Here is a 26,934-nt window from a genome sequence, read left to right on the forward strand (position 1 = left end):
GAAATCAGAATGGTCAAAGTAAGCTTGCATGAAATATCGTGTTTCTTTGATTAAACGCAGCGGCATTTATTACACAAATGTTAATTTTTGGTGCAGCGTTTATTCCAGGGCGGCGTTTATTCAAGGGCGGCGTTTAATTAGTAAGAGAGATTTAGTAAATTGTAGCTGTGCGGTTAGACACACAAAGAATATACAAGGTCAACACAAAGCCTAGTGTAAAATTTAAGCCGGTGTGTGTCTACATTAGGGTGACCATACGTCCTCTTTTACCCGGACATGTCCTCTTTTCGAGACCTAAAAAATGCGTCCGGCAGGGATTCCAAATTTGTCCGGCATTTTGCCTCGTCGGATATTTGTGTTTCCCTGTGTCTTTCACAAACTATTACGCCCTTACAAGTTTTGGAAAGGGTATCTCCCTTACATTCCACCTTCTTGCGCGAACTCTAACTAGAGAGAACTGTAATTTTGATCAGATAGTGCGGCACGCAATACACGACCAACGAAGTGTCCTCTTTTTCACAAACTCAAATCTGGTCACCCTATTCTACATTGTGTAAAATTCTGAAGCAGCATGCCGAAACGTTGTTACACTTTAGCTTTCAAATCGTGAAGCTTTGCAGAAAGCACTCACCAGCAGCAACAGATCTGTAGCACGCGAAAGTGGGGTTGATGAAATGCGAATTCGTGAGTGGCGAAGTCAGCTGCCAATTTTTTGGGTGCTGCGTTTAATCCAGGGCGGCGTTACACAATGTTCATTTTTGGTGCAGCGTTTATTCAGCGTTACACAATGTTGATTTTTGGTGCAGCGTTTATTCAAGGGCGGCGTTTAATCGAAGAAATATAGTATAGCCTACATTTAATAACATTGCAAATGAATTGAAATCAATTACAAGGCAAACATGTTACAAGATGAAGGTTAACACCTACGCTACCATGATTATTGTAAATCAGAGACAGAAAGCAAGATGTGAGGAAACACAATGAGTACAAGGACAAATGAGAACTGAGAAGGTCTCAGCTCAGAAGATCAAGAATCCACAGAACAATGCTTAACATTTCCCTTTATACACAAGGACAACCAATCAGACCACGTCTTGACCCTTATCAACATATGACTAGCAATGCTACAGTAAGTTACACAATAGGGTGTAGAGCCATCAAGTTGAGACCCTGTCGAGCAATTACGTGTGATGCATTGATTTATGAAGACAGGCATTATGATCATGCAAAACAATATTTTATGTTAATCCTAATATATAATAGAAAATGAAACTCTATGACCCAGTTTCCTAGACATAGATTAAGCCTGGTCCTAAAGTAAGAGAAAAATGTAATATAGATCTCTACTGAAAACCTTCTCAGGCTAAGACATTAAACCATGTCTAGGAAACTGGGCCCAAATGCCAACATTTAAAATAGTTAGAAAAAGAGAATAATCAGAAAAAAGCTTATCAGCCATTTAAAATATATATATATATATATATTAAAGCCCTAAACCTTCACCAACAGGGTACAATCTTTTTTATAGACTAAATCTTTTTAGGCCTTTTAACTACTAGTCCAATAAGGGCATCAGTCAAAGGTAACAGGTTATCTGTTGCAGGTCATTGATTCATGCCGTGAGTTGGCGGGGCACACGCATCAGTGAGTCAACAGAAACAGGAGAGTCAGTAGCAGCAGCACGGGGGAAGACGCCACACCAGGAGAGAAGCCAAAAATACTGTGGAGGAAAGAGAGAATTATGACTTCAATAAAAAGTATAGCCTTTGGGTTTCTATGTATTTGGTTTTGATCAAAAACCTTAGTTTGTACTTTGTATAAATGTACCACATTATTTTTGGACAGTTTTATCATCTACCCCTTAATGTCATACATTCTAATGTGTTGCTTCGATATTGTGTCATTTTCACATAATGCTCCAGATAAGATTAACCTGAACTAGGTGTACCTGTTATCTTCCTCAGTTGTTGTAGGGGGCAGAGTGGTTGTTGTAGGGGGCAGAGTGGTTGTTGTATGAGGCAGAGTGGTTGTTGTGGGGGGCAAAGTGGTTGTCGTAGGGGGCAGAGTGGTGGTGGTAATGAACCTGCAACAAAAGTAACAGATAGGTATTTTTCAGAATTCTTATCCAAGGAAAATAACAGATTTAAGTGTAGCTACACTCAAAATAAGGTATTACTTTCAAAACAGCTTTACTTCAAGTGTATTTCATACCGTGTGGCACATGTACCCTCGTCCAGGTCCTGTGGTGTCTGGCTACTAAACGTCACAGGTGGGAGTGTAGGGCACGGAAGAGAATTGTTCTGGAGGAGAGGGGAGATGTCTGGTGGCAAAGAAAATAAATAAGTCAAACAATGTTGAATGAGTAGCTACTGCATCAAGTCAAACCACCACAGACAATAATACAACAAAGGGCATTAAAGCAAATATCCCTCTTGATTCAGCAATATTTTGTCTATTTGATACCTGTGTATGGTTCAGAGATTTGATTTGAGTATGTTAAACAACAATAATATTTGTATGCCTCTTTCAACAACCTCATAATATGGAAACAGGAGTGAGTAACAGTGAGTAAACAGCTTTATTTGAGTGCTAAACATCTTTTTACACACTGCAGCAAACATGATTAACATGCGTGTTGTAGCACATGTATGTATGCATGGCATGTGTTTCCATGTAAGTGGAATACAATACCTTGGAAGGATGCAAGGATGATGGCATCGCTGCCCTTTAGGTAGTTTTTGGTTTTCATGTCACTCAGCTGGCGAAACGACCTTTTTCCAACTAGAGTGTTTACATAGAACTGCTCATTGTTCTCGTCAGTGTCAAGCATTCCAACCTTACGTGGGTTGTCCCATACGAAGGTTGCTGTAAATAGTGGGGAATTGAACTTTTATTTAATATAATTTAACACTGTGATATATTGTACTCTACATGGCCATTTGATAAATCAGATTAGATTAGTAATTGTTGAAAAGTAGTATTATTATGGTTTGTTGATGGATTGTGATAGTGTTGTGACAGTAATTATCCAAGCTCACCATTAACCCCCTCAGTCTCTGTAGGATCAGTGGTGAGGCTAAACCTTTTGGACATCTGCAGCTGGATCTGAGGGTTCTGGTCCAGAGCCTGGAAGGTCACCTGCCTCCAGGGACAAGGCCACTGGAGCTGGTCATCATACTGACCAGACACCAGACGCACATATGTGCCAAAGTATCTCCTGGATAATCAAACCACTATCTGGTACGCATATCCTTCACTAGAATACAGTCGAGGGCTGTACAGAAAAGTGCCAGATTTGCTAGTTGTTAGAAGGTTCTCAAAGTTCCTGATCTGCCAGGTCAGATGGGGACACTCGGTCTCTGACAGGTTGATGTCGTCGATGGCGAAGCCTCCGGTAGAACTTCCTGCTCCTTTACGCACCTCAAACTCCACCTGGAAGCTTTTGGTGGCGTCCAGAGGCACGTGGTGCAGCTGCCAGTGGTTAGAGGCTGGACCTGAGAGAGACAAGAGGACAACACATGTTACGATCTGAGAGAGGTGTGTAAGATCGCCCCACCCCATCTCCCCAAACACCCCCACCTGTGATCTGTCCCATGAGGCGCAGCGTTCCTCTGGAGTCACTCTCATCCTGGTATTCTCGGATCCAGATGTTGAGCTGGTCTGACTGGTTCCCACTGTGGTAGTAGTAAAACTGCAGACACTGGACATTGCACAGCCTGCTGGGAGTCATCCTCCTGCTCTCCAGCCAGGCCGAGTCCCCCTCCTGCCCTGAAGCTGTGCTGGAGTACATGAACAATCCAGTCCCTCGAGGAAAAGTTGAAAAATAGACACAAGTATATTTATTCATAGATTTAGCATGCCTGCTTTAAAGGTATGAAGACTCCTTGGAAAACATCTTCTATACTCATGCTTTTGATAAGTACAATTATACTATGATACATATTTGTATTGATTGTTGCGTGCTAGAATTGCTTACTGTACGGTAAAGTGCTTTACTATGTGACTATGTGCGCAAATTATGACTTTTTGACACAGTGTCAACTGATTTCCATGTTTTACCATTCATGCTGGTATCCAGGTTGGTGTGGTCACTAGAGGGACCCCCAACAGCGCTCGCCACTCTATTCCAGTTGTTCTCCACAATCCTGGAACAGCGGCTCACCCCACACATACCCTCCTCCGAGAAACCGCAGAATTCCATAAACGCAACACTTTCATCTAGAAGGAGGCGATACACAACGCAGTGACTGATTAGCCTAGTTTGGGACGATCCTAAAATCTGGAACATGTATTTCGCGAGAAAAAAAAAATGGTAATCAGCAGCCTCTGTTGTAGGCCTACTCACTGCAGCTGTAGAGTCTGTTTATCTTCAGGACGTCGTTGGGGCTCATTTCCAGGCCTTGGCCAATCACATCCTGGAACTCGGGCTGAAGAGTGATGATGGTGGATCCGTTGCCGTTGTTAAAGGCATTTTTGCCGTAGTGCATCACTGAGTTGTAGTCATATAAAGTTCCCAGGGTGGTGGTTTTACTTGGACTTTGTTTGTTAAAATTGCGTGCTTTACCTGTCAACATGAAATCCAATCACAACATATGTACCTCAGACTTTGCAATATCATGAACCATTTCAAATACATCACTTACAATTAAAATTGTGCACAATTAGCTTATCATACCTTCTGATATGTTTTCCCAGAGGATCCGCACGTAATCATCTCTGTCGTATCTGGATTGCTCATGATAGAAGCCAAGCGCGTGCATGAACTCATGCTCCACTACTGCCAAACCGCCACAACCATTTCCAATAGATAACACTTGTCCGTCGGTTCTTCTTTTCCCTACAGAGGAGAAACATCTAACAAAAAAAAAGTTTAGTCAGGACACTCCCGAATTGATTTTATTCATTGTGACAGAAATTGTTTCAATTTTGGGTGAGCGGTTCACTCTAAGGATTAGGGTATACAGAGCCATGCATATGTAGATGCAATCCTAAAGTTACTAAAGTAGAGTCTGGAGCATTGAATATAAATTTAAAAACAGCATTCCAATGGCAGGATCATCTCTTGTACATTTGTGCATATTGGACAGTTTTTTGTTAATGACTGTGGTATAATGATAATGATAAGTTTAGCTTAGTGGTTTGAGTATTTAACTACAGATCAAGAGGTTGCAGGTCCCAATCAGCCCCTTGTAAGGCTATAAGTGAATTTAAGTGTCTGCTAAATGAAAATGTTACGAAATGCAAACATTCTATTACTTATGTCAAAGTACGAGACTAACTTCCCTGGTCAACCAATGTTTTTACTAGTGGTAGGCCGTTATCGGCGTTAACGCGCGGTAACGCGCTGCGACTCTTATCGGCGATAAGAAAATATCGCCGTTAATCTATTCTCAAAATTGGGTTGGGAGCTGGGTCTATACTACGCAAGCTATGATGACTTTAACCTTTATATTTTAGCGCGGATGTATACCTAGCCGAATTGCACTGTAGGGGGCGAGAACGAGTCTTCGAACCCGTGTGTATGCCTTGTGTATGAAATTATCACATCAAACGTGACGTGCTAACATGAATGCAGCTATGAAGCCGCGTGGTTTGCTTCAGGGAAAATGTATTTTTAAGAAGCTTCCCAATGGAAACCTCGACAAGACTAAGGTTGTTTGCACCTTGTGCTATGCGGAATTAGTTTACTGTAGGAGTTCTTCCAGTCTCAAATACCACCGAAACGCAAAGCATCCCTTAGCTAATGCGGAAGATGCCGGGCCAAGCACTGATCGCAGGGGAAGAGTCGTCGTCAAACTACGATGTTTGAGTGCAACCGAGGCAAGCCCGTCAGCACAGCTCTATAAGCCAAGATAACTAATCTAATAAACAGTTAATAAACACAAGTACATCTTATTGAACATATTTATTTTCATCACCAATTATCATAGTAGAACAGCTTTCTCAAGCAGTTTGTGATGCATTTTGGAAACAGGAGATGAGCTCCTGGTCTAATGCGCCACCTGGCTTGAGAAACCCGTTCTCAAAGACTTACTTTTAGTCATTATTTGGGTAGCACACATATTTTGAATGCCTTCGGTGGAATTCAAATGAGCCATTTTAATCTAGGTTAATCTAGATTAACGCCAAGATTACAGTGAGATTAATCTAAATAAAATAACTATGCCCACCACTAGTTTTTAAAGATATACCAGTTGTTGGAAGTTAGGAATTCCAAAACATTTTTCTATTCCGTAATTGTATAATTTACAGGGTAATATCTGCCGAATTGGCCTACATTAGGTAATTAATAGGTAGGTAATCAATGCTCCACATACCCGTCTAACTTCTGAACAGTTATGTAGTACAGCTCAGAGGTCCTTGGCTTGAAGTCAATGCACGTCTTCAGTCTGAACTGGTCAAAAGCTTGTAGGATAACTCCTTTGGCCTTCATGTCTTCAAGAAAAGTCAAAGTAATTATAAGCAGTCATCAAAGGAAAAACCGAAAAACAAATGAACATCTTACAAGCAAGTACACTGACCCAGCAATACATTATTAAGAGTGACCTTTACCTAGACTGTTGTCAAGAACGTAGGGAACTGGAGATGTCCATAGCTGGTCAGTATCCAGTATGGCGTTCCTTTGGTTGGGATTCAGCTGGATCATAAGGAGAAAACAGATACTTAGACTAAGAGTGTGGTAGCATGGTGTTCAGATCCCTCTTCAAAATATTCAGATTAGAATAACGTTGTATACAATGCAAACTCTCACTTCTAGTATATCTCCATCCGTTAGTCCCAGATCTAAAAGAGCAATGCATAAATGGTCAACAATGTTGGGACAATACAGCCGTAGCCAAAAGTATTGGGAGCGATATAAATTTTGTGTTTGCAAAGCTTGCTGGGCCTTGGCATAAAATGACTGCTAACATAATTTCAGTAAGTCATATCATCAGCACAGGGGAAAGTGTGAACTAGTTCTAGCCAGGTGAAATCACTCTATCATTCTGATTGGATTTTAAGAGCAGATTGACTGCTGTAAAAGAGGGGACTATATGTATATATGGAAATGTTCGCCCCCAAAAAAGCTTAAAAACATATGAAATGTGCCTTATTATTATTCCCGTACTCTATTGAAACATGTGACAACATTTACCTCAAATACTGAACCAGCAAACTTTGAAAACACATTTGTCATTGCCAAAAAACTTATGGCCACGACTGTAGGGCATTATGTGAAGTTGTGTTGTAAAATGTTTAGTAGAAACTATATTGCTATGCTAATATGACTGCAATTCAACTTTACCTTTATTTATGTCAGTGATGCTCTTGTCTTCTTCAATGTCTTTAAAAAACATAAAGAGACTATTATGTAAAGTCTGTGAAACAATAGAAGAAGACTTACACATTACAGGACATGTAAGATATTAAAATGCTGAATCAGCATGAAGGTATCATGACAGAGAAACTGCAGGACTTAATTATTAGGCGATAACCAACATCAACGTGAATTGTAATCACAAATATTTGCATGGAATATTGTATATGTTTCCTGGGGTGTTTTATACGTCAACACTGCACACATTCTTGTTGATTATCCCTCACATAATTGCAGGCTAAAAGTATTTTTATGTTCCCCTAAACATCAATGTTAACCATTAACTTACCCTTGATCCTGGGTTCGATCTTTAGAAAAGGACAATATATACATGATTAGTGTTCAGGTTATGTAAAACATGGTTATTAATATACCCAAAAAATTGTTACATTGACAAATTGACAAAATACTCTTACCAGACTCAATGTTTGTGATACAGTTAAGCTCACAATAAGAAATGTAGTGAAATACATCATCTTGAGGTGCTCCTGAGAGATAAACACAGATTTGAAAGGCTATGATGTTTTATTCAATTAAAATTAAATTAAATTAAAGTCCAGGAATTTAAGAACAAGTCTGTCAAAAATAAAACTCTTACGTTAAGGACCAGTTACTGACTGGTTATGACTCCTCATCAACTGAATTTAGGTTTTGAATCCAAAAGTGCTTATATAGCATTAGAATTTCATTTTTCTATTTTAGACATAAAGGAAATACCTAAGCAGGTTTTCAAGTCACAAAGGACTAGTGTTGAAAGTGTGGATGTGTCAAGCCCTTTCCCCCTGACATGTTCCTTTGTCTACAGTAACACAACTCAATGTCTTCTTTCACCTCGTGTTCAGGTGTGGGTTCAAATTGACTCAAGCCATTCAATGCCTTTGAAACAATACAAGAGGCGAAGAAATGGTGCTAACGTGGTACACACACTCATCTTGATTTACTGTAAGGTTTCTCACAAGGTTTAAGGCTTGTGCAAATCAAATGAAAGTGTATACCCCATCTACAAGCAATGACCCAAAACACTTCACAGATGCCTTTAGAAGTCAAGAACAGCAATCTATCCTTAGATTGCTCCCAAAATTAGCAGAGCTTCAGAAGGTTGCAAGTCTTTGCAAGCCTTTGCAAAGATAAGTTTTATCATTCCCTGCTAACATCACCCCAAAAAATTATACAGACAATTATCATGAGAACAGAACGTTTTTCAATGTCAAGCAACGAGTCTTGCTAGCATCAAACAGGTGCTACCTGTTTGCTGAGGGGATAGTAAATGTCATCACTTCATCTGGGCTTTTGTTAAAAGAAGACACATGACTCATACTGTAAGCTTGTTTTTTTTTGTGCAGAAAGGTAAACATGTTTGGGTGTTTTTATAAATGGTCATTAATGGACATAACATAATGCTAAGTGGTTTTAGGCACCAGTATGTCTGTATCTTGTGGAGTGAATGATAGAGTACCTCAGCATCCACATAACTTCTGCCAATAATCAAATCTTAAACGCAGCTGCCAGGCCTTGTTAAAACACTACTTTGACTATTTCAGAACTAAAAATATTAATTTTACTTGGTTTAATTTCTTGTTCGCTACTTATCTAATCCTTTTCTCAATTAATGAATTGTACTTTTTCAGATTAATTTCCAGTTTTATACATTTAGTTCCAGCAGGTCTTACTAGAAATAACCTACATTGAAATGAGTGGTTAGAACACTATGTTAGAGTGCACTTTCTGATGTAAAATGTCCTGTCATGCTTCCTCATGCTGTAGCCTATTAAGAGTCATGGTCCTGGAAACCAAATATGAGTTGATGACATCTCTAAAGACAGGTTGTAGATTTGCATATTCAGGAAACAATGGAGTTCACTTCACCCATGGTTTGCACACCACTTATCATACATCTCATGTGCTAAGAGGACATGCCTGTCACTTGTGTCACTTACTGTATACTTACTGTTGATGACCACACCTCTCTTTGGGCCTGTGTGTCCGCATAACACTAACTCAAAACGTGCCGGCATGGTATCTAACCTGCGCAGAGGTCTACATAGATTCTTGTGCAAAATTGTATTTTATACATCTGAAACTCTGTGTAGAGACAACCAAACGCATGTTTCTGATTGAATTTTATGTGTACTTGCAGTTATATTTGACTCCTGGACTTCATATCAACATTTTATTGCAAGCGAGTGAAATATGTGGTCTATTTGACGTATGTTTTTTAATTGTTTTTTCATCACATAAAAAGGGAGGCTTTGCATGATATCTGACATTTCTGCTCCACCTGAGGGCTGTGGGGAGATATATGACCACATATATGACCACACATATCAGGGTACAGTCCTGGAGATGGACTCACTAATAAAAACTTAAAGTAAGCTATTCGTAATATCAATGATGCTGAATCACCAAAAGAAACAAACCCTGAAAACCTACATATTATAAATCAGATGGCTTCTAATGGAGACATGCATGTACGCATATCATGCATAGTTGCAATACACCGTTTTCACCATTGAATACTCAATATATTTTTTAAAGACATCTCTGTAATACCTATAGGGATGACATAGCTAATTTCTCTTCTCATATTCATGGTCTTAGAGCATTGGACACGGGGTATTACCACAGTGGTTCATAATGACAAAAAACATTTACCAATGCACATTTTTATCATAGTATCTTACATTTACATTTTAGCAGATGCTCTTATCCAGAGCGACGTACAGTAAGTACAGGGACATTCCCCCCGAGGCAAGTAGGGTGAAGTGCCTTGCCCAAGGACACAACGTCATTTTGCACGGCCAGGAATCAAACTGGCAACCTTGTGATTAATAGGCGGATTCCCTAACAGCTCAGCCACCTGACCTCAACATCTTTGTATACACGCAAGATCTGGATGAACATGGCTGTGACAGTGACATGCAGAGTGGCCACACCTTGTGTTGTTGGAGAGGAAAACTATAGAACAGACCACAAAAACGTGTCTGGCAACATATCAGAGTAGAGGGTACAAGCTATTTTTATAGACAAAATCTTTTGGCCATCAGTCAAAGTTAACAGGTTATCTGTTGCAGGTCAGTGATCCATGCCGTCAGGTGGCGGGGCACACGCATCAGTGAGTCAGCAGAAACAGGAGAGTCAGTAGCAGCAGCACAGGGGAAGACGTCACACCAGGAGAGAAGCCAAAAATACTGTGGAGGAAAGAGAATTATGACTTCAATAAAACATATAGCCTTTGGGTTTCTATGTATTTGGTTTTGTTTAAAAAACTAATTTTTTTACTTTGTATAAATGTACCACATTCCTTTTGTACAGTTTTATCATTTACCCCTTAATGTCATACTTTCTAATGTGTTGCTTCAATATTGTATTATTTTCACATAATGCTTCAGATACAATTAACCTGAACAAGGTGTACCTGTTATCTTCCTCAGTTGTTGTAGGGGGCAGAGTGGTCTCAATGGTTGTTGGGGGCAGAGTGGTTGTTGTGGGGGGCAGAGTGGTTGTTGTGGGGGGCAGAGTTGTTGTTGTGGGGGGCAGAGTGGTTGTTGTATGGGGCAGAGTGGTTGTTGTATGGGGCAGAGTAGTTGTTGTAGGGGGCAGAGTGGTTGTTGTAGGGGGCAGAGTGGTTGTTGTAGGGGGCAGAGTGGTTGTTGTGGGGGGCAGAGTGGTTGTTGTGGGGGCCAGAGTGGTTGTTGTAGGGGGCAGAGTGGTTGTTGTAGGGGGCAGAGTTGTTGTTGTGGGGGGCATAGTGGTTGTTGTAGGGGGCAGAGTGGTTGTTGTGGGGGGCAGAGTGGTTGTTGTAGGGGGCAGACTGGTTGTTGTGGGGGGCAGAGTGGTTGTTGTGGGGGGCAGAGTTGTTGTTGTAAGGGGCAGAGTGGTTGTTGTGGGGGGCAGAGTTGTTGTTGTAGGGGGCAGAGTTGTTGTTGTAGGGGGCAGAGTGGTTGTTGTGGGGGCCAGAGTGATTGTTGTAGGGGGCAGAGTGGTTGTTGTGGGGGGCAGAGTGGTTGTTGTGGGGGCCAGAGTGGTTGTTGTAGGGGCCAGAGTGGTTGTTGTAGGGGGCAGAGTTGTTGTTGTAGGGGGCAGAGTGGTTGTTATAGGGGGCAGAGTGGTTGTTGTGGGGGAAAGAGTGGTTGTTGTGGGGGGCAGAGTGGTTGTTGTAGGGGGCAGAGTGGTTGTTGTAGGGGGCAGAGTTGTTGTTGTGGGGGCCAGAGTGGTTGTTGTAGGGGGCAGAGTGGTTGTTGTGGGGGAAAGAGTGGTTGTTGTGGGGGGCATAGTGGTTGTTGTAGGGGGCAGAGTGGTTGTTGTGGGGGGCAGAGTTGTTGTTGTAGGGGGCAGAGTGGTTGTTGTGGGGGGCAGAGTTGTTGTTGTGGGGGCCAGAGTGGTTGTTGTAGGGGGCAGAGTGGTTGTTGTAGGGGCCAGAGTGATTGTTGTAGGGGGCAGAGTGGTTGTTGTGGGGGGCAGATTGGTTGTTGTAGGGGGCAGAGTGGTTGTTGTGGGGGCCAGAGTAGTTGTTGTAGGGGGCAGAGTGGTTGTTGTGGGGGCCAGAGTAGTTGTTGTAGGGGGCAGAGTGGTTGTTGTGGGGGCCAGAGTAGTTGTTGTGGGGGCCAGAGTGGTTGTTGTAGGGGGCAGAGTGGTTGTTGTAGGAGCCAGAGTGATTGTTGTAGGGGGCAGAGTGGTTGTTGTAGGGGGCAGATTGGTTGTTGTAGGGGGCAGAGTGGTTGTTGTAGGGGACAGAGTGATTGTTGTAGGGGGCAGAGTGGTTGTTGTGGGGGGCAGAGTGGTTGTTGTGGGGGCCAGAGTAGTTGTTGTAGGGGGCAGAGTGGTTGTTGTGGGGGCCAGAGTAGTTGTTGTAGGGGGCAGAGTGGTTGTTGTGGGGGCCAGAGTAGTTGTTGTAGGGGGCAGAGTGGTTGTTGTAGGGGGCAGAGTGGTTGTTGTGGGGGGCAGAGTGGTTGTTGTAGGGGGCAGAGTGGTTGTTGTGGGGGCCAGAGTAGTGGTTGTAGGAGGCAGAGTGGTTGTCGTAGGGGGCAGAGTGGTTGTTGTAGGGGGCAGAGTGGTTGTTGTAGGGGGCAGAGTTGTTGTTGTTGTAGGGGGCAGTGTGGTCTCCATGGTTGTTGTAGGGGGCAAAGTGGTTGTTGTGGGGGACAGAGTGGTTGTTGTAGGGGGCAGAGTGGTGGTGGTAATGAACCTGCAACAAAGGTTCAAATTTATATTTCAGAACTCTTATACAAGGGAAACGACAGATTTAAGTAGCTACACTCAAAATAAGGTATTACTTTCGAAACAGCTTTACTTCAAGTGTATTTCATACCGTGTGGCACATGTACCCTCGTCCAGGTACTGTGGTGTCTGGCTACTAAACGTCACAGGTGGGAGTGTAGGGCACGGAAGAGAATTGTTCTGGAGGAGAGGGGAGATGTCTGGTGGCAAAGAAAATAAGTCAAACAACGTTGAATGAGTAGCTACTGTATCATCAAGTCAAACCACCACAGACAATAATACAACAAAGGGCATTAAAGCAAATATCCCTCTTAAATCAGTGACATTTTGTCTGTTTGATACCTGTGTAGGATTCAGAGGTTTGGTTTAAGTATGCTAAACAATAATATTATTATGCATCTTTCAACAACCTCATAATATGGAAACAGGAGTGAGTAACAGTGAGTAAACAGCTTTATTTGAGTGCTAAACATCTTCTTTTTACACACTGCAGCAAACATGATTAACATGCGTGTTGTAGCACATGTATGTACTTATGTATGCATGTAAGTATGTATGCACGGCATGTATTTCCATGTAAGTGGATGACAATACCTTGGAAGGAGGCAAGGATGATGGCATCGCCGCCCTTTAGGTAGTTTTTGGTTTTCATGTCAATCAGCCTGCTGAAGAACGTTCTTCCAATCAGACTGTTTCCATAGAACTGCTCATTGTTCTCGTCAGTGTAAAGTGTTCCAACCTTACGTGGGTTGTCCCATAGGAAGGATGCTGTGAATAGTGGGATGTTGAACTTTTCTTTATTTTATTTTAACACTGTGATATACTGTATTGTACTCTACATGGCCATTTGATAAATCAGATTAGATTAGTAATTGTTGAAAAGCAGTATTATTATGGTTTGTTGATGGATTGTGATAGTGTTGTGACAGTAATTATCCAAGCTCACCATTAACCCCCTCAGTCTCTGTAGGGTCAGTGGTGAGGCTAAACCTTTTGGACATCTGCAGCTGGATCTGAGGGTTCTGGTCCAGAGCCTGGAAGGTCACCTGCCTCCAGGGACAAGGCCACTGGAGCTGGTCATCATACTGACCAGACACCAGTCGGACAGCTGTGCCAAAATAACTCCTGGATAATCGAACCACTATCTGGTACGCATATCCTTCACTAGAGTACAGTCGAGGGCTGTACAGAAAAGTGCCAAAGTTGCTAGTTGTTAGACGGTTCTCAAAGTTCCTGATCTGCCAGGTCAGATGGGGACACTCGGTCTCTGACAGGTTGATGTCGTCGATGGCGAAGCCTCCGGTAGAACTTCCTGCTCCTTTACGCACCTCAAACTCCACCTGGAAGCTTTTGGTGGCGTCCAGAGGCACGTGGTGCAGCTGCCAGTGGTTAGAGGCTGGACCTGAGAGAGGCAGAGAGCACAACACATGTTACGATCTGAGAGAGGTGTGTAAGATTGAACTTAGTCTTGGTGTTTATCAGGTCCATTTTCCCCACCCCCTCTCCCCAAACACCCCCACCTGTGATCTGTCCCATGAGACGCAGCGTTCCTCTGGAGTCACTCTCATCCTGGTATTCTCGGATCCAGATGTTGAGCTGGTCTGACTGGTTCCCACTGTGGTAGTAGTAAAACTGCAGACACTGGACATTGCACAGCCTGCTGGGAGTCATCCTCCTGCTCTCCAGCCAGGCCGAGTCCCCCTCCTGCCCTGAAGCTGTGCTGGAGTACATGAACAATCCAGTCCCTCGAGGAAAAGTTGAATAATATAGAAAGAAGTAGAGCCAACCACAGATTTAGCATGCCCACTCTATTCGTGTAGGGGAACCTTAAAAAAGGTATTTAATTTTGTTTATGCTTTTAAATATGAAAACAGGAACTATAATACAAATGTTATTTTTCAATTGTTGCATGCCAGGATATAATTGCTTATGGCAGAAGCCTAAATATGTGCCTAAATAAGTGTAAATGATTACTTCTTGACACAGTTGTCCCTGTTTTACCAGTTTGGCAGGTACCCAGGTTGGTGTGGTCACTAGAGGGACCCCCAACAGCGCTCGCCACTCTATTCCAGTTGTTCTCCACAATCCTGGAACAGCGGTTCACCCCACACATACCCTCCTCCGAGAAACTGCAGTATTCCATAAACGCAACGCTTTTACCTACAAAGAGGCGATACACAACGCAATGACTGATTAGCCAAGTTTGGGACGATCCTAAAATCTGGAACATTTATTTTGCAAGGACATACAAAAAATTATGTTAATCAGCAGCCTCTGTTGTAGGCCTACTCACTGCAACTGTAGAGTCTGTTTATCTTCAGGACGTCGTTGGGGCTCATTTCCAGGCGTTGGCCGATCACATCCTGGAACTCGGGCTGAAGAGTGATGATGGTGGATCCGTTGCCGTTGGTAAAGAAATCTTTGCCATAGTGCATCACTGAGTTGTAGTCATATAGAGTATCTAGGTTGGTGGTGTCATTGACCGTTGATTTGGCAAAATTCCTTTCGTAACCTGTCATCATCAAATCACAAAACCCAATCACAAAATATGTACCTCACACAAAATATATACCTCAAATAATGAACCGTTCAAAGACATCACTTGGAATTCAAATTGTGCACAATTACCTAATCATACCTTTTAATATGTTTTCCCAGACAATCCGCACGTAATCATCTCTGTCATATCTGGATTGCTCATGATAGAAGCCAAGCGCGTGCATGAACTCATGCTCCACTACTGACATATCGTCACAACCATTTCCAATAGATAACACTTGTCCGTTGGCGATTACTCTACCTAAATACGAGAAACATCTAACAAAAAAACTTTTAGTCACAACCCTCTCGAATTGATTGTATTCATTCAACTTTGGCCGAGTGGTTCACTCTAAGGATTAGTGTATACAGAGCCATGCGTATGTAGATACAATCCTAAAGTAGAGTCTGGAGCATTGAATATAAATGTAAAAAGAGCGTTCCAATGGCACGATCATCTCTTGTACAGTTGTGAATATTGGACAGTGTTTTGATCATGACTGTGGAATTATGTGAGGGGGGATAAGTGTAGCTTAGTGGTTTGAGTATTTAACTACAGATCAAGAGGTTGCAGCTTCCAATCACCCCCTTGGAAGGCTATAAGTGAATATAAGTGTCTGCTAAATGAAAATGTTATGAAATGTAAACATTCTATACTTTTTATGTCAAAGTACTAGACTAACTTCCCCGGTCAACCAATGTTTTTACACATACACCTTCTCAAACATAATTCTGTTCTGTAATTGTATAGTTTACAGGGTAATATCTTCCAAATTGGCCTCCATTAGGTAATTAATAGGTAGGTAATCAATGCTCCACATACCCGCCTAACTTCTGAACAGTTATGTAGTACAGCTCAGAGGTCCTTGGCTTGAAGTCAATGCACGTCTTCAGTCTGAACTGCTCAAACGCTCGTAGGATAACTCCTTTGGCGTTCATGTCTTCAAGAAAATCCAAAGTAATTACAAGCAGTCATCAAAGGAAGAACAGAAAAACAAATGGACATCTTACAAGTGAGTACACTGACCCAGCAATACATTACTAAGAGTGACCTTTACCTAGACTGTTGTCAAGAACGTAGGGAACTGGAGATGTCCATAGCTGGTCAGTATCCAGTATGGCGTTCCTTTGGTTGGGATTCAGCTGGATCATAAGGAGAAAACAGATACTTAGACTAAGAGTGTGGTAGCATGGTGTTCAGATCCCTCTTCAAAATCTTAAGATTAGAATAACATTGTATACAATGCAAACTCTCACTTCTAGTATATCTCCATCCGTTAGTCCCAGATCTAAAAGAATAATGGATAAAAGGTCAACAATGTTGGCACAATAGGCCATTATGTGAAGATGTGTTGTAATATGTTAAGTAGATATTATACTTCTATGCTAATATGACCGCAATTCAACTTTACCTTTATTTATGTCAGTGATGCTCTTGTCTTCTTCAATACCTTTAAAAAACATAAAGAGACTATTATTTAAAGCCTGTGAAACAATAGAAGAAGACTTACACATTACAGGACATGTAAGATATTAAAATGCTGAATCAGCATGAAGGTATCATGACAGTGCAGCTGCAGGACTTACTGTAATTATTAGGCAATAACCAACATCAACGTGAGTAGTAATCAGAAATATTTGCATGGAATATTGTATATGTTTCCTGGGTTGTTTTTTGTCAACACTGCACACATTCTTGTTGATTATCCCTCACATTGATGGTTTCATCCATACACACAGTATAATTGCAGACTAAAAGTATTTTTCTGTTCCCCTAAACATCAATGTTAATCACTAACTTACCCTTGATCCTGGGTTTTATCTTAAGAAAAGGACAATATATACATGATTAGTGTTCAGGTTAAGTAAAACGTGGTTATTAATATACTAAAAAAATTGTTACATTGACAAATTGACCAAAAACTCTTACCAGACTCAATGTTTGTGAGACAGTTAAGCTCACTATAAGAAATGTAGTGAAATACATAATCTTGAGGTGCTCCTGAGAGATAATCAGAGATTTTAAAAGCTATGACGTTTTAATTCAATTAAAATTCAATTTTACGAAGTGCAGGAATTTTAAAACAAGTCCGTCAAAAAAAAAAACTCTTACGTTAGGGACCAGTTACTGACTGGTTATGACTCCTCATCAACTGAATTTAGGTTTTGAATCAGAAAGTACTTATAAAGCAGTAGAAGTTCATATTTCTATTTTAGACATAAAGGAAATACCTAAGCAGGTTTTCAAGTCACAAAGACTGGTGTTGAAAGTGTGGATGTTTCAAGCCCTTTCCCCCTGACATGTTCCTTTGTCTACAGTAACACAACTCATCTTCTGTTACATGTCCTGTCTGCAGGTGTCTTGATTCCAATTGACTCAAGCCATTCAATGCCTTTTGAAACAATACAAGAGGGGTGCAAATTCTCAGCTGTGCAAAATGAAGTTGTGTCCTTGGGCAAGGCACTTCACCCTACTTGCCTCGGGGGAATGTCCCTGTACTTGTTGTAAGTCGCTCTGGATAAGAGCGTCTGATAAAATGTAATGTAAATTTAAAAGCCATGTGTATCAGTGATGCTGAATCACTGACACACATATGAAACGACCCCTGAAAATGTGCATTTTACAAATCAAATGGCTTCTAATGGAGACATGCATGTATATCATGCACTACACATTCTGTTCATCAAATTCTGTTACAAAACAGAATTTTCACCTATGAATACTCAATATTTTATTTTAAAAGACATCTCTGTAATACCTGTATGGATTAAAGATCCCTAAAGATTAATTACTTGATCTTAATTGCTTAATTAAGAGCATTGGACATATTACTACACTGGTTTAAAATGACAAATTAAATATAGTACCAGTGCTAATTATAAATGACAGTATATTTGTACACACACTTTTGAAATTTCTATTGGGGGATTTGGATGCAGTTTATTAGTCAAGATCTGGATGAACATGGCTGTGACAGTGACATGCAGAGTGGACACACCTTGTGTTGTTGGAGAGGAAAACATAAGGACAGACACAATACTTATTCCTAATTTATTATCAGACAGTTGTCCATGAGTCTCAGAGACAGGAATATCATATACTGAATAAATATAGTTATTGACAAATAAAAGAGAGTTGAAAAGAAGATTAAACATTCGAATAACATTCGAATAGAAATTGATAAATCTTTGTTTTAGAAGGTGGCAGTTTGTCAAGCCTCTATCATTTTCTCGTGTGGAGAGGATTCCTTTGCAAACATCATTATGATCATTCTGTGCTGGCATTTCAAAAACGGTTCATTATCATCAGCATGGAACAGATATTGTCCGGGTTTCCCAGATTCGTTAAGAAGCTTCTTAACGAATCTGGGAAACCCGGCCATTGTCTTACTGCGAAAACTTGTCTAGAAAACATGTCTTGTGATTTCATAAATTCATGTCACAAATATTTTATTTCCATTTTATTTCCTTGCATTTTCTTAAACAAAATCTCACAAAATTTTCTAAAAGGTTTTAAGCGACCATTAAACTACTCTTATGCTGTTTATAGATGATTATATAGGTCTTAAAAAAAACAAAAAACATTTTACAATAAAATGATAGTGATCCAGGGTTTTAAAAGTATAAAAAACACAATTATAAACTTATTACTTATTATTATATAACTATAAAATCTTCACTTAACCATGTTCCCAATCTTGACCTTTCAACTTCAATTACACATATCGCCAACACAATCTCATCAAATTCTTAATAATATCACGTTTATTACAACGTCAGCATTTTCTTATATATGATTCACAACGAGGAACATTTTGTCCATTCCAAATATATTTGCTAATGTTAAGTAAGCCCTAGGTGTATCGTTAAAACAAATTATACAAACAGGAGCTTCTTCAGATGTCTCATGACCCTGAGTTCAGCAGGTTTTTCCAGCTTTTCTGTATCTGCACAATTATGTGTAGACATGGAATGCATCTGCAGTGATCGCATCAGTGACATTTCTGTGAGAACAATTGTCATGGAGAGACCCTATCTTGTCTGAGCGTGACAAGCATGTGTCTCCACACCTCAGTATATGGTGAAAACAAACATGATTGAGGCTTCTGACCAACCAAACCTCAGTTTCCACATCATGAAGCTGTCTGTTTGCTAGTCCTACACAGTTCTAGAGCCCTCTTATGATTCTCATCAAGAGGTTTCAGAACAAATCCAGTCACTAAAAAGAATTGCCGACTGATGCTTCACTTCACTCCATTACTAACATGATTTTCCATGATTTCACAACAACTCTTTGGAAGATTTGTGATCTAACATGTTCATGTCTATGAAGCAAAGACAGTAAAACACCAGATTTGACATTACACTCTAATATACCTCAAACTCTCATATAGCTCAAACAAAGAAAACAAAAGCCAGTGTTTTATCTCTGGCTGGATGTGTTCTGAGTTTCTCTGTGGTCTCAGAACATGGGTCAGCAGGGTAGTGGCAAGGCCATAAGGAAAACCAGAAGGAGAAGTACAACATCTGTGAATAAACTATAAACAAGTACTGGTAAGGTTATGGGATAGTTTATAGTAAGTTACAAATTAACCATTCATTAAAATCCAAAAAACTGTGAAATTCAAAAGTATACGTATGATTTTGTGTGGGTGGTGAGAGATTGAGAGCTAGCTTACGAAAACTGCAAAAATATTGTTACATAACACAGCATGAATCTGGACAGTGTTTATTTATTGGTGTTTAAAATGGCCTTGTCTAATAAATATTTTCAGAACCTGTTTGACAAAATTGGTTTCCGGGTTTACTGTAAGAATAATGTTGTTATCAACTCCCACATTAAAACCAGACAGGAGACATACCTGGCTGCAGATGATGTTACTGCCTGAGTCCCAGTGATGCCTCTGTCAAACAGGTGAAATTGTTGGTGAGCTCTCTCAATGTGTCAACCTATAAATGTATGTCTTGTCTTCAAACCTAAAGATTTCACTGTACATAGTCGATTTATGCATTTGTGTGTGTCATGTGTGGATTTTACATGCATGGTCTGATAGCTTCTTACAATTGTCTACTTAGAGTGACTATTGTCGTTTAGAAATAGTTTTGTAGTAGACTCACACATTTCTAGAGTCAAACAGCAACAAGCAAGAGAGCAAACATACCTGGTTATAGATGATGTTACTGTTATAGATGATGTTACTGCCTCAGTAGCTGATGTTGTTGATGATGATGCAGTCCTGCCCCTGTCAAAAAGGGGATATTGTTGCTGAGCAACATCTTAACTGTGTGTCAACTTCTAAACGTGTGTCTTGTCTTTAAAACCTACAGTGTACATTGTACATTTGTATGTCTAATGTGTGGTTCTCTTATGCCTGAGCCTGATAGCTTTTTACAATAGTCTGCTTATAGTGCCTACTGTACATATCCTGTCTGTATGTTCAATTGGGGTCTGTTGTGTCTTAATGTCTGGTCTTGTAACAGTTAACATGTATAGGTTTCTCACAGTTGGTTCAAGCACATCTCTTCATCTGCTCTGTCACTCTGTGACAAATGACGGAAGTCAGTCTTCAGGCGAGGATTGGGAAGATCTGACCGGTTCATATGAAGACTTGATATATCTGGTATACAAAACGTGTCAGCCACATGTTATTTATAGTTCAATATAGTTTTCACAGTGAAGCTAACTCAGTCCCAGTCCAAAGGTGTATTTTCAAGATGAGTACCGTGGTTTTGATCTAAACAGTAAAGAAACTGTGTTATAAACCAACTTACCTGCTGGATTACACAGAAAACCTGCCGTTAAAGGTTATTGATTCATAAGGATAGCAGAGTGACATGTAATATGTGACAATTTAACTTGTCCAGACAGCACAAAAGACAAAGAAATTAGTCAGTCACTACTCCTTCACCATGGAAACATACAGGGGACATAAACTGACAGGATGGTTTATGACAAAACAGAGTCAGGTGGCTGAGTGGTGAGGGAATCGGGCTAGTAATCCGAAGGTTGCCAGTTCGATTCCCGGTCATTCCAACTGACGTTGTGTCCTTGGGCAAGGCACTTCACCCTACTTGCCTCGGGGGAATGTCCCTGTACTTACTGTAAGTCGCTCTGGATAAGAGCGTCTGCTAAATGACTAAATGTAAATGTAAATCCCGCTCAATATATTGGAGCATGCTCAGATGTAGATGCCTACCATCAAAGCTTAGTAGAAAGAAGACATCACCCCCCTTCATAAAGCTTCCTGACCAGAGTGCATTGTAAGACAGGACGTTACGATAGCCAAGGTTAGGGCCGGCGTAGTAAAAGGAGTCAGTGCTGGAGTCAACAAGCTGAAATCCAAACTTTTGGGGTTTGTCCCAGTAAAACAATGTATCGCCTTTGCCTGGATGTTATGTTGGAGAAGAGAAGGGAAACATTTGTGTTAATATACAATACGGGCAAAATACTTATTTCAAAAGAGCAACATACAAGTTTGGTATTGTTTCAAGCACTCAGAACAACATTAATACTTGATTGATTTTCCAGTGTCTTGTGTGTGTTCAACCAACTGTGAAACCGGACACATCTTTTGTACATACTGGTAGTAAAAGTGCGTTCGGGGTCAGTGGTGATGCTAATCTGCTTGGACATGCGCTGTTGGATCTGAGGGTTCTGGTCCAGGACCTGGACAGTCATCTGCCTCCAAGGACAAGGCCACTGGAGCTGGTCGTCATAGGGACCGGACACCAGGCGGAAGAAGAGCCCAAAGTATTCGGAGTTGAGTTGTACGAACAACTGGATCCCGTAGCCCTCCGCAGAGTAGAACCTGGGACTCTTCAGAATCGTGCCCACCTCACTGGTTGTCAGGGCGTGATCGAAGTTTGGTATTTGCCACACGTGATGTGGACACTCGGTCTCTGACAGGTTGATGTCGTCTATGGAGAAACCTCCAGTAGAGATTCCGGCTCCTTTACGCACCTCAAACTCCACCTGGAAGGTTCCGTGGGCGTTCAGAGGCACGTGGTGCAGCTGCCAGCGGTTCAATGGTGGACCTGGGAGAGTAGCAAGGTTTGGAGAGAAGGAAAGATAGAAAGAGAGGTCGGTTAGGATCAAGAGAGACAGAGAGGAATGACGAAAGAAACCAAATCGCAAAACCATTTTAACTTAGCAGGACTTCAAAGACATTCAACATTATCCTCACCTGTGATCTGGCCCATGAGGTGGATGGCTTCATTTGGACCATCTCTGTATTCCCTAAGCCAGATGTTGAGCAGGTCTTGGGTGCCCCCGCTGTGAAAGTAGTAGAACTGTAGACACTGGAATGACCTGACAGGCATCATAGTCCTGCTCTGCATCTTGGCTCCCTCTCCCTCTCTGACCAAAGCCGTGCTGTAGTGCATGAAAAAGCCGACGCTATCTGCAAAAATAAGTCAGGGTTATAACTCAGTATTAATGTGTAATACGTCTTTATAAAACAAATTGACTCACCATTTTGATGGATTGAGGTCTTGTTTTCAAGAACAGGGTTTGTCTCTGTAAAACATATAAAGTAAAATCCATAGTTTGGCAGAAAAAGGGCCGGATCATTTTGTCGGATCAAATTATTTAGTAAATAACTGACCCATCCAATAGGTTGTGCTGTTATCCATAACATTTGGAGCAGCATTTGTGAGATACAAAATCAAAGCAAGAGAGGAAGTATAATACAAATATACATATATATGATAAAATAATACTTACTGTTGTAGAGAGAAGAGTTGTATCCAGGCATGGCTGTTCTGGCTGCAAAGGACAGTACTTTAATATGAAGCACCACAGAAGGATAAAAATGGTCCAAGTATTTGTATAAATTTTTTCTTGCTAACCTACCCTCTAGCACCCCCTGATGGGTGTGATCTGAAGCAGGCCCACCCTGGGCACTGCTAACCCTCTCCCAGCTGGCATTGCCCCTGGCACAAAGGGTCATGCTACACATACTGTCAAAACTGCAGGACTCCATGAAGGTAACTGCAGATTCTTCATGATGAAAAAAAGAGCACTACTCACAAATCAGCCAACACACCAGGGGATAGAAGGTGAATGGTGACCAAGGTAAACTGCCAAGGCCCTCCAAGCACACCACAATTCTCCATTGTTTAAAACTCTATGAGATACACTTCTGCAATGCCCATATAGTGTATTCGTATTTTTATGACCTAATGACACTAACATTACCGTGTACAGCAGTAATTTTACTGATTAAATATAAATATTTAACTTAGCCTACTGCAATTATAAAGCAGGTTTATCTTCAGGACGTCGTTGGGGCTCATTTCCAGGCGTTGGCCGATCACATCCTGGAACTCGGACTGAAGAGTGATGATGGTGGATCCGTTGCCGTTGGTAAAGGCATCTTTGCCATAGTGCATCACTGAGTTGTAGTCATATAGAGTTCCTAGGGTGGTGGTTTGACTTGCACTTTGTTTGTCAAAATTGTGCTGCCTTTCTGAATAGTGAGATGTTTGAATGTTTTTTAGTTATTGCAAGAAATATAACCGTTTCTTCCTCGCTTGAAGTGAAACACTGAATTCTAGAACTGAAAAGAATAGACACCTTTTTCAATGTGGTCCCAGATGATAGACACATAGTCATCTCTGTCGTATCTGGACTGCTCGTGCCATAATCCCAGAGCATGAAGGAACTCATGCTCCACAGTGGCATGCTGGTCGCACCACTGACCAATCGACAGGGTTTGGCTGCCCCATCGTTGATTACCAACATAGGAATAACATCTTAGGAAAACCAAACAAAGTCATCAGGAAGGGAAGGAGACAGAGTATTGGTAGTAAGACCAAACTTATTTGACAGGTACTGGCATCCTACCCCTCGTTCTTGACCACGGAGATGTAGTTGGGCTCAGTGTCGCGAGGCTTGAAGTCCACGCATGTTCTCAGGCGAATCTGCTCCATGGCTCGTAGGATTACTCCTTTTGCATTGACATCTATCCATACAGTAACACAATAACACATCTTTGCGCTGGGAAAGATGAATTACAAACCATGGGGCGTCTTGTTAGGAAAACAGTGTCCGTGATTAAGCTACACAGAGAACCATTTCAGATGCCTTACCAAGACTGGGTTCCAAAACATAGGGGACTGGGGTGTCCCATCGGTACTGGTCCCCAAGAATGACGTTCCTTAAATTTTCCTGTGAAGAAACACATGTCATATGGAACACAAACAAATTCCTTAGAGCTCTGTGGGACAACAACTGAAGTGGTAAATCACTGTTTTGTCATTGATCTGTCTGTCTGGCTGCACGATCATAGGCTAATGGTTTAGCAGGATTTATAAAGCTACATTACATTGAAAATATATAGGCCTACTTACAGACTTCAGCAGTATGTCACCCTCATGCAGATCAAGACCTGAGTGTTGGAAAATGCCATTCACTGTGTCACAAGCAGGGAGTTTGGAAGGCAGTGTTTTTTTACTACACACAGTTAGTTCTCTGACATTTACCTTTGTTGATATCATAAATGTCCAGGTATCTTTCATTCTCCTGGCCGTCAACGTCTATAGACAAAGAGTGTAAAAAAAAAGTATTACTCACTTGGATTAATTTCTCGTCTAATAGGGTGAGTGTGAGAGTACGGAGTTACTGTGTCGTTGGTACAGTAATGTAAGACCCCGTTTAGCCTTCTTGGTTTTAAAATGCTTCGTCTTGAGCAAAAAAACCCTGACGAGTAAAAAAAACACCTGCGAGGTGGTCTAAAAAAGTTGTGTAAACGCTCATTTGCATGTCACAAATTACTTTGCCATGTCAATCTCAACAATTGTAGTATCCCATACAAATTCTTGAAACCTTTGTTTTCTTAGCTAGCCTAGTGATATGTCTTTCGTATTCCCCTTCACACCTGCTGTGTGAAGGGGAATGTCTCGGCCGCACACTGGTGTTCGGATCACCCAAACACATTTTAAAACCAAGTTTAAACGGGGCCTTAGGCATCAGTAATCGTCTTTGATCTCCAAAATCATTTACATTGTCTTTTTTTTTGTTTTGCAGACGCTCTTATCTAGAGCGACTTACAGTAAGTACAGGGACATACCCCCCGAGGCAAGTAGGGTGAAGTGCCTTGCCCAAGGACACAACGTAATTTGACACAGCCGAGAATCGAACTGGCAACCTTCAGATTACTAGCCCGATTCCCTAACCGCTCAGCCACCTGACTCCCCTCAATCATGTAAAGAATCCGAAAAACCCCAGGTAGCCCACTGCGCATTGTTAGCCTGACTTGCCAGACAAACCATGATGTTTTGATTATGTTACAACCGTTAGTTTTAGTCTAAAACTTTTTGATTCAATAGATTTTATAGGCTACTGTACCTCCTATTGAAGCTGTTGGCTGTGAAACATGCAAAACACACCGACACCATGAACACTGATGAACTCAAAAGGGACACCACATTCAGTACAAATGCATAAGTATAAGGATAAGCCATCTGCACACTGGTGGAACTAATGAAATAATAAAGTAAATTAGGAATAGAGTGAGACCACTTCTTACCATAGCACATATCTGTTGTTTCAGAGCAGCCAGGAGTAACAGGAACACAGACATTGTCTGTATTGATTCTGACAGATGATAGTTCTGGAGCAACTGGAGGATAAGCAATGAGGAGATGTCCTTCTGGCCCTGTTACTTGTTTATATTCAAGTTTCCTCCCAATCTGTTTAATCCTGCCACTTGTCAGCGCTAACAGAGGATTACCATCTATAGAGACTGTACATTGTGTGGTTAAGTCATAGATTGTGTCCCTGACAACCGTAACAAAATTGTGATGTGGAGATGGGAGGTACGCCAGTCTAAAGAACATACCAAGATCCAGCCTATCCTGTTAAATAGCCTGGTGTCCATTTAAATGGGTGTCATTAAAAACAGCAGTTTGCACGTATTGTGTGTAAACATTATGCATGTACACATATCCTCTCACATAGGCCATAACTAAGTCATACATTTGGATAAAGACATTGTAATACAATTATTCCCACTTACATTGGAAGCCATGTGGAAAGAGGACAGGTTCTAATGTCACACGCTTGACTACCCACAAAATATATGTGTTGGACCTGCTCTAAATACAAAACTGTCTCATTACAGATTGACTAAATTCAGACTAATTCGGTCAGTTTTAAGATGATGATCAACCTGAGAAAGGTAGCCTACACTTGTGGACACAGAGTTCCAACACAAACCAGTACAGGCCACGGTTCAACAGCCCTGAGATTATTCAACTATAAACGCCCATACTTTCTTATGTAAAAATATAAAGAAAAGCTTATAATTGGCACATTTCCTATAGGCCTGTGTTAGTTGGTGAATAGTGAACCTGTGTAGGCCTACTATAGTTCCACACAAAACCTCTCAGACGTTTATAGTAGACAACACAAACTTGTTTACGGTCACGGTAAATCTAAATTCCAACTGAAGATGAGATTTAGCACATGATAGACCGCAGGACATAAAAAGTGTAAATGCTTTTATTTTTATTTAGACTAATAATATGTCTCACCTTAAGCGCTAATAAGAGACACCAAATTCTGACACCACCATCATTATTATTCATCATGAACAGCAGCAACATCACAATTTGATATCACTGATGGTTGATCACCAAAACAAATCCTTGGACCAATATCACTGAGTCAGATCCGATGTCATGTCCTATGGAAGACCACTAGGCTGACTTAGACTATTATAATTAATTACGCAATTTTAGATCTTTTAGATTACAACAGCTTTCAAATAAACATAGGTCTACTGTAGGCAGACTATAGGGTGAATGGCAAAGTTACATAG

The 26,934-nt window shown here is 41.1% G+C and overlaps 2 protein-coding genes and 1 pseudogene across 2 annotated transcripts; all 3 read right to left on the minus strand.

The window, feature by feature from the left end:
- Window positions 1–2,052: 2,052 nt before the first annotated feature.
- Window positions 2,053–6,646, minus strand: LOC136943889 (meprin A subunit beta-like; annotated as a pseudogene).
- Window positions 6,647–10,466: 3,820 nt separating this feature from the next.
- On the minus strand, window positions 10,467–16,450 carry LOC136943890 (meprin A subunit beta-like). The gene is made up of 12 exons (XM_067237373.1): window positions 16,370–16,450; window positions 16,171–16,255; window positions 15,936–16,053; window positions 15,213–15,391; window positions 14,868–15,086; window positions 14,576–14,734; window positions 14,095–14,319; window positions 13,521–13,976; window positions 13,169–13,342; window positions 12,666–12,774; window positions 12,501–12,542; window positions 10,467–10,545 (listed from the first exon to the last, which is right to left on the minus strand). The coding sequence occupies exons 1-12, from the start codon at window positions 16,448–16,450 to the stop codon at window positions 10,467–10,469; spliced, it is 1,926 nt and encodes a 641-aa protein (XP_067093474.1).
- Window positions 16,451–18,933: 2,483 nt separating this feature from the next.
- On the minus strand, window positions 18,934–26,142 carry LOC136944590 (meprin A subunit beta-like). Its single transcript, XM_067238412.1, has 19 exons — window positions 26,131–26,142; window positions 25,642–25,734; window positions 25,461–25,479; window positions 24,596–24,649; window positions 24,464–24,501; window positions 24,203–24,281; window positions 23,958–24,075; window positions 23,688–23,866; window positions 23,362–23,580; window positions 22,965–23,111; window positions 22,836–22,877; window positions 22,584–22,628; window positions 22,297–22,512; window positions 21,695–22,147; window positions 21,310–21,498; window positions 20,616–20,730; window positions 20,275–20,355; window positions 19,975–20,016; window positions 18,934–19,650 (listed from the first exon to the last, which is right to left on the minus strand). The coding sequence occupies exons 1-19, from the start codon at window positions 26,140–26,142 to the stop codon at window positions 19,587–19,589; spliced, it is 2,205 nt and encodes a 734-aa protein (XP_067094513.1). The 3' UTR covers window positions 18,934–19,586.
- Window positions 26,143–26,934: the final 792 nt, after the last annotated feature.

This window comes from Osmerus mordax, chromosome 6 (genome assembly GCF_038355195.1).
Source record: "Osmerus mordax isolate fOsmMor3 chromosome 6, fOsmMor3.pri, whole genome shotgun sequence".
In the NCBI taxonomy this organism is placed as follows: domain Eukaryota; kingdom Metazoa; phylum Chordata; class Actinopteri; order Osmeriformes; family Osmeridae; genus Osmerus; species Osmerus mordax.